Source organism: Cebus imitator, unplaced genomic scaffold (genome assembly GCF_001604975.1).
Source record: "Cebus imitator isolate Cc_AM_T3 unplaced genomic scaffold, Cebus_imitator-1.0 Scaffold332, whole genome shotgun sequence".
NCBI lineage: Eukaryota > Metazoa > Chordata > Mammalia > Primates > Cebidae > Cebus > Cebus imitator.
This window is the reverse complement of record NW_016107647.1, coordinates 2,268,319-2,282,542: the sequence shown is the minus strand read 5'-3', so window position 1 is coordinate 2,282,542 and position 14,224 is coordinate 2,268,319. Positions and strand designations below refer to the sequence as shown.

Sequence of the window (14,224 nt, the reverse complement as noted above, 5' to 3'; positions counted from 1 at the left end):
AGTGCAATGGCGCGATCTCGGCTCACCGCAACCTCCGCCTCCTGGGTTCAAGCAATTCTCCTGTCTCAGCCTCCTGAGTAGCTGGGATTACAGGCACGCACCACCATGCCCAGCTAATGTTTTGTAGTTTTAGTAGAGGCAGGGTTTCACCATGTTGACCAGGATGGTCTCGATCTCTTGACTTCGTGATCCACCCGCCCCGGCCTCCCAAAGTGCTGGGATTACAAGTGTGAGCCACCGCGCCCGGCTCATTTTCTAATGAGATTAAAAAAAAAAATGTTACAGATATGTTAAGTCAGATGGTACCTGCCAAACATGGTACACTAATTACCTTCTTCCATTACTTAACCTGGCCTCTATGTTCATTACTCAAAATACAAATACGTATTTGTAACAAGAAAAAATTAAGAAATTGGCTGGGTGTGGTGGCTTACGCCTCTAATCCCAGCACTTTGGGAGGCCAAGATGGACAGATCACTTGTGCTCAGGAGTTCGAGACTAATCTGGGCAATGTGGCAAAACCCCGTCCCTACAAAAAAAAAATACAAAAATTAGCCAGGTGTGGTGGCACACCTCTGTAGTCCCAGCCACTCAGGAGGCTGAGGTGGGGGAATTGCTTGAGCCTAGGAGGTCAGAACTTCAGTGAGCTCAGATCATGCCACTGCACTCCAGCCTGGGTGACAGGGTCTCCAAAAAAAGAATAGTTACTCAGGCTCTGATATTCAAGAATCATTCTCACAAGACTTTAGAATGAAGTATATTATATATGATTAGTCTGAAGTCTGTTAATGTGGGAAAATGTTTAAAATTATGTTCTATTTTCTGGACATGTGCTAACCACAAAAAGGAGAAGGTAACAAAAAAGGTGCTTTCACTACTGAGAATTTAAAAATGCATATAAAATTCGTGTGCAGACAAGCCAATGTGACTACAGAACTGCCATCAATAAATTCTCCTTTATAAGTTAATTCCTGCCACAAATACTTCAATGACACAGTGTCATTAAAACAAAATATTTATCAGCCTTAGCTTAATTCTATTTATTTCAAGTAATTGTGATAAAATTCTAAATCAATGAAGAAATCTAAAATGCTCAATAGGGTCTATGATAATCTGACTCTCCCTGAGCTGGTTGTCATGACTTATTAGGAAGCTTGTGAAGAGTAGAGGCTCCAAGGAAGACCTGTTTGAACGATATACCCCTAATTCCATGTTAGGCCTAATTACTCTTCTTACTCTTAAAAATCATTTATTTGCTGATGAATTCTAAATGTATACCACCAGGCCATACTTCTCTTAATACTAAACTCACATATCCAACCACCTACTTAGTATCTCTACTTACATGTCTAACAGTCAGTTCATTTTTTATTTATTTTTGAAACACAGTCTTGCTCTGTTGCCCAGGCCGGAGTATAGTAGCATGATCTCGGCTCATTGCAACCTCTGCCTCCTGGGTTCAAGCGATTCTTGTGCCTCAGCCTCCCTAATAGCTGAGATTATAGGTGTGTGTCACCACATCTGGCTAATTTTTGTAATTTTTAATAGAGGTGGGGTTTTGCCATGTTGGCTAGGCTGGTCTCAAACTCCTAGCCTCAAGTGATCTACCTGCCTTAGTCCCCCAAAGTGCTGGGATTACAGGCTTGAGCTATCACGGCTGGCCAATTCTTTTTTCTCACACATACCCTATATCCAGTAAACAACAATGTTAATAATTATAGCTGCTAATACATATAGTATACTTGGTATATGCTAAGCACTGTTCTAAATCCTTGGCGTGTTTAGTACGTTGTTTAATTCTTATAGTAAAACTATGGGATGGATATTATTATTTACCCTCATTTTGTGGCTAAGAAAACCAAAGCATAAGGAATTTAAGTTGTCCAAGATCACAAATCAAGGAGTGGCAGACTCAGTGTTTGAAACCAGATAGTCTACCTATGGAGTCTGTATTATTACCCACTATGTATATACCATGTTGTCCCAGTCTCTTATAACTGCAATAATATCTTTATAATTAATTACCTGCAGAGTGGCAAGAGTAGTTCTTTTAAAATGTAATTCAGATTGCAACACTCTTTTTACAGCTAAAGCCTTCCAGTGGCTCTCTATCTCAGTCAGGGTAAAAGCCAAAGTTCTTACAATGGCCATGATCTACACCTGCACCACCACATCCCATTACCTCCCTGACCTCATCTCTTACTACTCATCCCTTTACTCCACTGTAACCAGCTACAATGGCCTCCCCTGTTCCTGGAACATGCAAGACATGTACCTATGTCAGGGCTTTTCACTCAGTGAGTGTTCCTTCTTTCTAAAATGCTCTTCTCTCAGACACCTGCATGGCTTGCCCCATCACCTCCTTTAAGTCTTTGCTTCAATGTCACCTTAGCAGTGAGGACTTTTCTGACTACCTTATTTAAAATGGCAAACTCTGGTTCCATTATGAACTTCCTATTTTCTTTCTTGACTTCATTTTTCTACACAAAACTTTTTACCTTCTGACATATATTTTTATATTTCATAAAAATAAACTAGAATATAAGGCCCATGAAGGTAGATATTTTTGTGGTTTGTCCACTTTTGGGTCTCTAATAACTAAAACTGTGCATGGCACTTAGCAGCTGCTCAAATATTTGTTGAATGAATACAATTTCCTATTCTCTTATTTATTCAGATTATTTTTTGGGTGTGGCTATGTTCCACTCTTTCATTAAAATTTGAAGTGTTTCCGTTTATTGTATCATCAAGAAATCTTAACAAGGTTATTTATAACTTCTTCATCTGTGTTATAAGACCTTACTCTATCAGAGATTGACTTTCAAAAGCTTCCCAAAGTACCTTATCTTCATATATTAACATCAGATATTTCATAATTTATAAAAAAGCTTGAGTTCATTTAAACTCTTGCATGAATTGCTGTAATGTAGTATCCTCCTGTTTTATTCAAAACATGGGTTACATGCCCAAAATTATTTTTCTTCTTTGTGAACTACATGAATATTTCTATTCCTTAGATAAGCAGATATTTTCTGAGGCTATCAAAGTGCAAGTCTCAATCTGGTTTATGTGTAAATATGATGATGATAGTAGCAAAAGTAATAGTAGTAACTGAGTGCTTACTATAAACCTGGTACAAATCTAAATGCTTTGCTTAAATTAACTTGGTTAATCCTCAAAACAACCCTAGTTGATGTACACTATTTTAATTTTTTTTTTTTAAGAAGGAGTCCTGCCTTGTTGCCCAGGTTGGAGTGCAATGGCGTGATCTTGGCTCATTGAAACCTCTGCCTCTTGGGTTCAAATGATTCTTCTGCCTCAGTCTTCCAAGAAGCTGGGATTATAGACGCCCGCCACCATGCCCAGTTAATTTTTGTATTTTTAGTAGAGATGGGATTTCACCACGTTGGCCATGCTGGTCTCGAACTCCTGACCTCATGATCCACCCACCTCGGCCTCCCAAAGTGCTATGATTACAGGCATGAGCCACTGTGCCTGGTCTTAATCTCCATTTTCCAGCTGAAGAAATTGAGTCAGGAGAAGTTAGGTGACTTGTCCAAAGTCACATAGCCAAAAAGCAGCAGAGTCAGGATTTGAACTCAGAGGACTGGGCTTCAGAATCCTTGCTTTTCACTAAACTGCTTGTCATAAGTCATGACCATCACCACTTGAGCAGAAGAATGGGGAGGCAGTGATGATTTTTACAAAGTTAGACTCTGGGCCAGGCATGGTGGCTCACACCTATAATCCTAGCACTTTGGGAGGCTGAGGTGGGTGGATCACTTTAGGTCAGGAGTTCAAGACCTGCCTGGCCAACATGGTGAAACAATGTCTCTACTGAAAATATAAAAATTATCCAGGCATGGTGGTGCATGCCTGTAATCTGAGCTACTTGGGAGACTGAGGCACAAAAACTGCTTGAACCGGGGGGTGGAAGCTGCAGTGAGCTGAGATCATGCCACTGTACTCCAGCTTGGGTGACAGAGTGAGACTCTGTCTCAGAAAAAAAAAAAAAAAAAAAAAAAAAAAGACTGAATGAAAATCCTACATATGCAATTACATCCTTCTCCCTAAAATATATTAACTATGTTTATGGAAAGTATGAAGCAAGGTGCTACAGGAGATACGACGACAGTAGTGATATGGCACTATTCAAAAGCAGCTTATATAATGGGAGGCTGAGAGAGAAGGTCAAATAATGTGTTTTAATATGTAAAATATGTCTATTATATTATTTATGGCATTTTCCAAACATGGAATTCTGACAGACTTGTAAGAGGGGTCATTTGCATGAGGGCAGAAAAATTCTACATATTTTATAAAACAGTAAATAATATAGTTTGGTCAATATTTAAAGAAAGTATGGGAATACTCATAGTTTGAATTTATTCTTAATTCAAATAACCTTTACTATCTCACTTGCTAGGAGGTAAAGACTGATAAGTAGTCAATTTTTTTTTTTTCCAATTAGGGAACTGACATTACCAGAGCTATGTACTTAGAAGCTTAATCTGGTATCCATGAGTAAATGAAATGGAATATACAGAGGTTGGTGGGTAGGAGGCCAGGTAGGAATCTATAATAATCCTAAGCCACTAAAATGCAGTACCAATAGAAATGAGGAAGCGGGGACCAGGCACGGTGGCTCACGCCTGTAATCCCAGCACTTTGGGAGTCTGAGACAAGTAGATCACTTGAAGTCAGGAGTTTGAGACCACTCTGGCCAACATGGTGAAACCCCATCTTTACTAAATATACAAAAATTAGCTGGGCATTGTGGCACACACCTGTAATCCCAGCTACTTGGGAAGCTGAGGCAGGAGGATCGCTTGAACCTGGGAGGTGGAGGTTGTAGTGAGCTGAGACTGTACCACTGCACTCCAGCCTGGGCGACAGAGTGAGACTTAGTTTCAAAAAAAATAATAAAAATAAAAAAGAAATGAGAAAGGGGGAGGCCAGAAAATGCCCTAGGCATTCCTACTTTTGGAGGTTCCATCCACATGTAAAACATATCAAATATACTCATATTAAACATAATTTTTAACTGAAAACTTAAGTTTTTCTGTTATTTTGCATTGAAATTATCTGGTAACAATTAACTAATTTTTAGAGATAGGGTCTTGCTATATTACCAAGGCTCAAGTGCAGTGGCTATTCATGGGTGTGATCATTATGCACTGCAGCTTCAAACTCCTGGTCTCAAGCAAATCTCCTATATCAGCCGCTGGAATAGCTGGGACTACAGATGCCACCATGCCCAGCTACAAATAAGTTTAAATATTCTTGACATGTATTGTGAAGAAGAAAATCGAAACTATAAATTCTTTTCAAATGAAATGAAATACTTAAATAATGTTAAATATAACAATTATTACATTTTGCAACCTTGAAGAGCTCAGCCCCCTGCCTCCCTGAACCTACAGTGCCTGCTGGATATTAGCAGTTCTGTGGATTTAAATGTGATATCCTCTCCAGGTTTCAGATTCTCTGCTACACAGATGACTCTGTCTCTAGGTTTAAATTCCAATTGCCTAATGGTTATTTCTATATGAATATCCTTCTGTGTTTCCCCTGACTAATCAAAATCTGTCTCAAACTAAGCATTCCATGTCCTTGCCTCTCTTTCAAAAAGATGTCTCCTTACAAAACTGTTTTCATCCTTTTTCCAATAATCAAGAGTAAAAGCATCTTTCTGATCTTTTCCCCTTCTTGCCATATATTTTTTGTTTTGTTTTTTCTTTAGAGATGGAGTTTCGCTCTTGTTACCCAGGCTGGAGTGCAATGGCATGATCTTGGCTCACTGCAACCTCTGCCTCCTGGGTTCAAGCAATTCTCCTGCCTCAGCCTCCCGAGTAGCTGGGACTACAGGCATGCGCCACCATGCCCAGCTAATTTTTTTTTTTTGTATTTTTAGTAGAGACGGGGTTTCACCATGTTGACCAGGATGGTCTCGATCTCTTGACCTCGTGATCCACCCGCCTTGGCCTCCCAAAGTGCTGGGATTATAGGTGTGAGCGACTGCGCCCGGCCTCTTGCCAAAATTTTTAAGTAGCTTCTAAGTTCTACTGTTTTTGCTTTTATAACATTGCATGCCAATCCTTTTCATGCCAACCATTAGGTGATCACAGTATTATCTAAACAGTCGCCTTTTTTCCATTCTACCTTGTACACCACTGGTCTATGAGTATTCCAAGACTAGATTTGTCTTTTTCTAACTTGCTTTCCCTAGTGTCTAGTACACAGATGTTAACTAAATATCTGTTAAATGAATAGATTCACATTACATTTCCTCAAATACTGTTGTAAGCCATATACTTCTAGATCTACCTATGCTTTGATAAGACTATCAATACCTTTCTAGTGCCTTTCATATTAACATTCCATTATTTTCCTTAAAAGGCAAACTAAGATTATTTTAAGGAAATGTCAAAGGAGGTAAATTATGAAATTAGCAGTAGTGACTTTAGAGAGGTAAGACAGCAGAGTGGAAACAGTGTAGATATTAGAGTCAAGCACAGTTGGAACTTGAAGCCTAGTTCTAAAACCTACCTATCCTGGCTATTTAACTTGTGGGTTCATTTTTCTCATTTTTTAAACGGAGGATAACAGCACCCCTCTTGCAGGATTGAACTGAGCAAACACACATAAACTCCTTAGTAAAAGCCTGAAACCTAAAAGGCCCCCAAAGTAGCTACTAACATTAAGTTAGAGTACTGTTTAGGTTTTTCCATAAATACTTCTTTGAAGAATTCTATTTTGGTAATTAGGCCAAAGCTTTGATATAAAACCAAAACAACATTGCCTTAAATATCCTGAGATGTTATTCTGAGACTTAGGTAAACAGCAAATCTTTATCTAACAAAACAAAACCCCACGTGTGTGTGTGTGTGTGTCTCAATAATATCTCATTAATCCAGTGAGGCAGGCCAGTGAGGCAGGCACTACATACATATACACACACACACATACATATGATAGAGGTTTCTACCTACTGGAAAAATGACCGATGACTAGAATACTGTAATTGGCAACTCTGATACAGAAAATAATAGTACTATCCTTGTCCTTGAGGATTTCATCTAAATTTCTTCCCAGTACTAGAGATGCAATTTCTCCCCTAAATTTATTACCTTATTATCTGTTCCTGGAACAAACACAAATGAATTTAACTTGACAAAGAAACAGTATAGCCACTTCCAAATCTAGAAGATAGCTCAAATTCACAAAAATCCAGTAACCCCACTTAAGAGTTTTCAAGAATGATGACAATTCATTTTTGAAAAGGAAAGTAAATACATCAGATTGTTATTTATATAATCTGATAATCTGAGAATTCCCTTAACTGCCATTTTTGGGAAATTACAAAGTTAGCTGGGCATGTTTGGTACCTTAACCATATTATCTAATTAATCCAGTGAGGCAGGCACTACTATTCTAATTTTCTACATGAAAAATCTGGCTCAGAGGCTAACTGAAGCCTTTAATTCAAAATCATGAGCTCTGTATTGAATAGCACACCCATGCCTGATCTTTGAGAGACTGTAGTTCTAGCATTACTTGGTTACCTATAACTGAATAAAAATTATTTTTCTACATGTTAATAGGTTTTTATTCTTTGTTTTGTTTTTCATAGATTTAGGGGATACAAATGCAGTTTTGTTACATGGATATATGATACAGAGGTGAACTCTGGGCTTTTGGTGTACCTATCACCTGACTAGAGAATATTGTGCCCAACAGGTAATTTTTCAACCCCTGCCCACCCCCACCATCCACTCTCCTCCCTTTTGGAGTCCCTAGTGTCTATTGTTCCCCTGAATAAAAATTATTTTAAGAGAAATTTATTTAAACAGATAGGACAGATTATTCCTCTATTCTTGATAAAATCTCAACAGATCAAGTTTCTGTCCATTAAAAAATGTAACATCTTTGGCAAGGGATACTCCAGGGTGTTATCTTTCCTAAAATCTGTACTTAATTTTGAGAACACAGTTGCTTTTTGTAGAACAGAATAAAACAGATACACTGATAAAGTTGGTGTAAATGCCTGCTGTATATACTGTTTCTAATATCTTAAAAATGTCATCAATTTTTAAAGATCCTGGAAATGAATTAAGGATATCTATGAAGAATTATAAAAAATTGCTTAAATATGTAAATGGTATGGACTTCAGAGATTTGTCTAGTTGTTCCAGGTTTTTAAACAGAGGTATCTATAACTCCTAAGAGGGCTAAGAAATCAATAAAATTTTACTCCAAAAGACTGAGAATCAATGTATACCAGTGTTAACTGAGATAATAAGAACATTTAACTAGTCAAAGAGTTCTGAAAAGGCAAACTGAATTCTTAAGCCTCTGTGAAGCAATTACTTAGATGGCAAGGATCCAATCTTCATAATTTATGCATTTCTATACTCTGTTGATGTAGGATTGGGGGAGAAAGGGAGAGACTGCAGCTAGTACCATCCCTCCAGGTGGCCCTAGGAAATGCCTGGGGATATTTCTCCTGCAATGCAGTCTTAACAATTACCTGATCTTAAATGCAACAGTGACCTAACTGAAAAATACGACATGGATTCTGGACTTACTCCAGAAGAATGGGAAAAAAAGGAGACACAGAGAACAAGATGAGTTGTGGATGTCCTTTCCTGACTTGGCTAATTCTTTCACATGTGATGACCAATGCAAAGTTTTCAGTTTTTCTGATAAATTACAGATAAAGTAAAAGTAGAAAAGTATATGATAAGAGGGACAGATTCAGGAATTCTGCATTTGAAAGGAAAAACATTTTCTAGGTATCTGCAGGGATAGGACAGCTTAGAGAAAATTAGGAGCAGACAGGTGGGGAAAGCACATTATGGCACTATGAGATTATGGATGCAGGTTGTGAAAAGACTGAGGCTTTACAGTTTAATTCATTTTGCAATTATCTTTTCTTTATGTAAAACACTGAATAAAGATGGAATCCCTGCTCTCAAGGAACACATGATCTACGTAGTTGGTGAAACATGGAAATGATCAACTGAAATGCAGGTCCAATTAAATAAATGACATACATATGAAGGCAAAGTACACTCTGAGCTCAGGAGGGAAGCATGTAATAAAAGAAGGAAAAGGGGCTGGCTGGGCACAGTGGCTCACACCTGTAATCCCAACACTTTGGAAGGCAGAGACAGGAGGATTAGCTTGAGGACAGGAGTTTAGACCAACCTGGTTAACATAACAAAGCTGTTTCTTTACAAAAAGAAAAAAATTAGCCAGGTTTGATGGGGTGAGTCTGTAGTCCCAGCTACTCAGGAGACTAAGGTGAGAAAATCACTTGAGCCTAGGAGTCTAAGGCTGCACTGAACTATGATCACACCACTGCACCCAGTCTGGGCAACAAACAGACTGAGACCCTATCCTAAAAAAAAAAATTAATTTTTTTTTTTTTAAAAGTGAAGGGGATAGATAAGGCTCATTGGAGGAGGTAAAAATCAAAATGAGTCTTGAAGAAATTAGATAGAGAAAGGATAAGGAAAAGCATTTCAGGTTAATAGTTTAGCATGCAGAACAGTCAAGAAGAAGATAATGTAATAGCACCTTCATGATAACTGAATGGCTTGTGAGGCTGTAAAATAATGGCACAGGAGGCTGGGCGGGGTGCTTCACACCTGTAATCCCAGCACTTTTGGAGGCTGAGGTGGGTGAATCACAAGGTCAGGAGTTTGATACCAGCCTGGCCAAGATGATGAAATCCTGTCTCTACTAAAAATATAAAAATTAGCCAGGCGCAGTGGCAGGCCTGTAATCCCAGCTACTCAGGAGGCTGAAGCAGGAGAATCACTTGAACCCGGGAGGTGGAGGTGGCAGTGAGCTGAGATCAAGCCACTGCACTCTAACCTGGGCAACAGAGCAAGACTCCGTCAAAGAAAAAAAAAAAGAGGCACAGGAGAGGGCTGTAGTGGGAAATGGGTTGCCAATGTAGGTCTAAACTACTTTTCTAAACTTTATGCCAACGATACCACTGAAGGTTTCCCAATGATAAGAGTAGTACAAACTCCTTTGGGATCTAGACTTAAAGATCCAAAAGGCTACTTGACTATATCAACGTCTATAGGTCCAAAACCAAATATAATCCTCTTCTAAACCAGATTTTACACTGTCCCATATCTCAGGAAAAGCATCTATCCATCAAGTTACACAAGCTAAAACCAAACCAAATGAAAGCCTAGGAACCATTCTTGACATCTTCTGCCTTCTACCTATATCCAATCCAACACTAAGGCCTATCAATTTTACTTTCCAAATTTTCATCATAATACACAACACTCTCCAACTACCTCTACTGCCACCACCTTAGGACGAACTCTTATCTCTCTCCTGGACCACTGCACTGACTGATGCTGATTGATCTACCTGCATTCACTTAGGATCTCATTTAAACTGAAGAAATTATTTTTTAAAAAGTCCTAAATCAATCAATACTTAAATTCTTTTAGTAGCTTCTGACAACTTTTAGAATGAACAAGAATTTGAACAGTCTATAAAGTCCTACTTGGTTAGGCCCCGTATCTACCTCTCTAGATCTTTGTTTTACAGTACGCTTCCTCTCCTACTTACTCCACTCTAGTCACACTGGATTTTTTTCAGTGCCCGGTGCTTATCCTATTTTTTTCTCACCATAGTGCTGCAATTGCAATATTGTCTACTTATCTGCTTTTCTTCAGCTCTCAGCCTGCCATTTTGCTAAATGCCGGGTATGTAATAATGGAAAAAACAGTCTCTGCTTTCATGAGGTTTATGGCTGAGTGGGGAAAAGTCGTAGACAGAAAAACCAGTAACCAAACAATATAAACTGTATCAAGTGCTACAAAGAAACAGAATGTTGTGAGAAAAGGAATAGTGTATGGGAGGAAAATCTATTTTAGTCTGGGAGGTCACAGAAAGCTTCTCTGAACAAGAGGACATTTGAACTGAGTCCTCAAAGATAGAAAAGGAGGTTGTTACTTTAATCAGGCCATAAGTGAGAAAAAGCACTATTACTATAGGTTTCACATGTCAAGAAAATAGAGAATTTGAAATTTTATCATAATTGAGATGAAAACAGAATTAAAGAAAGTAGCAATTCAAAAAGAGAAAAAGAAAAAGGATTTATCTATTTGCCACTTCTTAGAATTCACTTGGTTGAAAGGTTATGACAATCTTACTAAAAAGGCTTACAGGAAGAACAGAAGGATGCTGAGAGGAAAAGGTCAGTAAACAGGGAGGAGGGCACCTGCCAGTAACCTAATGGAAGTATATGGAGAGTTGTATTTATAAGGCTTACATAAGCAATGAGTCAGCAAAAAGTCAGGTATCAATGGATCTCTTCTGTGGCCACTCTAAGCAACTAGGAAACTTGGCTCTCTGAGATAGGAATATATCTTCCAGTAACACCTGCCTAAGTTAGGATGAGGAAAAGTAAATCTTAATGTTTATAAAAAACATAAGAAATAAGATCCAACTTAAAGCAAGGTGATTCTAGTAGGATTTTGCAAATGTAATGTAACTCATTTCCTCTAATTTGTAATAAAACACTAAAGATTACAGAACCAAGAACCAAAATCTGCTAAAAGTAAAACCTACATTTTAAAGAGAAAACGTCCTTATCTTTCTTGAGGTCCATAAACATTGGAGGCCTACTTTCTACAACTATCTTTTCTCTAATAAAGGCTAATATGTATATATATGTATAAACAGTAACAGAAAAAGGCTTCATATCAATAGAATTGGGTCTGGCAAAGAAAAATGTACAAAAGAGAACATAAAAGAGATTCAGTCATAGTAGAGGCAAAGAGATACAGTATTCACAACCACTTGGTATCAAACAGCAATGACAATGAACCCAAGACAAACACCCACCAACGCACAGCTACGAAAATAGCAGACTCCTTATCCTGCCTTCCTCCACCTCCATACTTATGTTCTCAGCCTATTACTGTTCCAGTGGCAACAACTCTGTAACAGGAGGAAGGCTTTATTTTTTTCTTCTCCTGCTCAGACTGTAGGAAAAGAAGGAAAAAAAGCATAATTATGACTATTCAAAGGAAAGAAAAGAAGTCTAATTGTTAGTCTGCATTCTTTTCTCTGGAAATTCCTGGCTTCTGCCTGTTCAGAGACATATGAGAAAACTTGGATTACCTCGGAAGGTCACAACTGAATGGCCACACGTTATGTTTCTCCTTCTGGTTACCTTGGTCATCCTTTTCCATCAAACGTGATTTTGCAAAATGTTTTAGTTATTGCTAAGCAGCAATTCTATGCAGCTGATACAGAAAAGTAAAAAAATAAGAAAAAACAATCACAACACATTTATCTTACCAAAACCCCCTGTCAGGCAGTCTGCTGATTTTGCTTGCCACAAAGCTCATCCTTCATTTGTGCAGTGCCAGAGCAAACTTGGATCATAAAAAACGCAACCTCTCTTGGCTATAAGCTCTTTCCATTTGTTCCAGCTTCCAAATTGCAGAGGAGCTGTGGCATAGTCTGTCACTGCTGCACATACTTGGTTTCCGAGAATAACGCTGCAAATGAGGACAGCTACCACTGGGAATGCAATCCCCCACCAAAGAGCCAGCCGCAATGAAGCTTCTAGTGGATCCCTGGGCTTCTCACCTTCACAGTCTCAGAGAAGTGACTTTCACAAAACAGGCAGGTACAGCCGCACCACATCAATACCCTTGCATAGCCAATCCTCCGCAGTGCCCACCTCAGCCTATGTACAGTTTTGATTCTGTCTCTTGTAGCAACTCTTAGAGCTTTCTACATCTGGGAGCTTAGAGGACTCTGTGCTGAATAAACAGAAAGCTTCTGCCAAACAAACACCCGTGTGTGTGTGCGCGCGCATGCAGTTTGCGAGAGCAGCTAATGCAAATGAATAGTTTGACTCTGAGAATGGAGATCACAGACAGTATCTGCCTCTCTTCTCCAGCTGTGAGCATCTTTTATAAAAGACAAAAGCATCACACTGGTTGGATTTAAAGCTACAGGGTATTAATTCAACATTCCCGTTTGTCTTCTCATTTAAATCAGATAAGGCTGAAAGATTCGCTTAAAGAAGATTAAAAACATTCTAAATGAAATAACACTGTTTAGGTAGCTTGGTTCAATAAATACAAAGAAAAAGCAATCTACCTATGTTTCAATAAAGGCCCAGGAGATTGCCAGGACAGATTTCCATGCTTTTCTAATGTTTCTTCTCTTATTTTCCATTTTAGGTTGGCAAAATTGTTTAAAACGAGAATACAACATGAATGAGAAAACTAGAAAAAGAAAACTGAGCATGAAACTCTAAAATCATATTCACTATGGACAGAGAAAAAAAAACACTCTAAAATCTAAACAACAGATTAAAACATCACAATCATAAGCCCAGACTCAGCCCCGTATCATCATACACTATTTACTGAACACCCAGGACACTACATGACAGAATTGAGTATAAGACTGTTTCTGACTTGAAAAACCACTTTGGGATTTAGGCAAGTTATCAGATCTGAACCTTATTTCTTCATTTGTAAAAGCAGTTGTGGGGAACACACATAGGAGGAATTTAAATGACTATAAAATATAGTGTGGCATGTATAAAGTACATCTACTAATATTTCTCTGAGGTTAACATGCAGAAAGAAATCAGACATGAAGACAATTTAACACAGTAAACCCTTTCTATGAGCCTGGGGGTGTGATAATTTCTTTACTTTTAGTTAAGTGTGGATCTGGAAGCTCAGGCCAGCACCGTACTGACAGGTCAAAGAAGGTCTTTCTATCAGTATTAACCAGCTTTGCTTAATATTCTTTCACTTAAGCTAGATGAAGCCCTCTGAACGGAATCCAAAGCACCATGAATAAATGTAAAGAAAATGCTGGCTTGAAACTATGACTCCAGAAATTCCATTTCCATCTCTAGAGACATAGAACTCTGACCTTGACTTTCCACAACAAATTAAAAATAATTTGATTTAATAGAAGTTTTGTTTTTGCTTAAAAATTAGGTGGTAAGGGCCGGGTGCGGTGGCTCACACCTGTAATCCCAGCACTTTGGGAGGCCGAGGTGGGCAGATCAGAGGTTGAGATCAAGCCCATCCTGGCCAACATGGTGAAACCCCGTGTCTACTAAAAATACAAAAATTAGCTGTGTGTGGTGTCGTGCGCCTGTAGTCCCAGCTACTCGGGAGGCTGAGGCAGGAGAATTGCTTGAACC

The 14,224-nt window shown here is 38.6% G+C and overlaps 1 protein-coding gene across 11 annotated transcripts in view; it reads right to left on the bottom strand.

Annotated features, from left to right (window-relative positions):
• TMCC1 (transmembrane and coiled-coil domain family 1) overlaps nucleotides 1-14,224 on the bottom strand; it is a 253,902-nt gene that overhangs the window by 29,713 nt on the left and 209,965 nt on the right. The window contains exon 1 of one of the 11 annotated variants that reach the window (XM_017505084.2): nucleotides 12,637-12,955. The exons of 9 other annotated variants lie outside the window; for them this stretch is intronic. In XM_017505084.2, coding sequence (XP_017360573.1) covers nucleotides 12,637-12,693 — 57 coding nt within the window. In that variant the 5' untranslated portion in view covers nucleotides 12,694-12,955. Of the gene's footprint in view, nucleotides 1-12,342; nucleotides 12,956-14,224 lie in introns of those variants that run through there. One more of the 11 variants, XM_037730139.1, reaches the window with a different exon arrangement.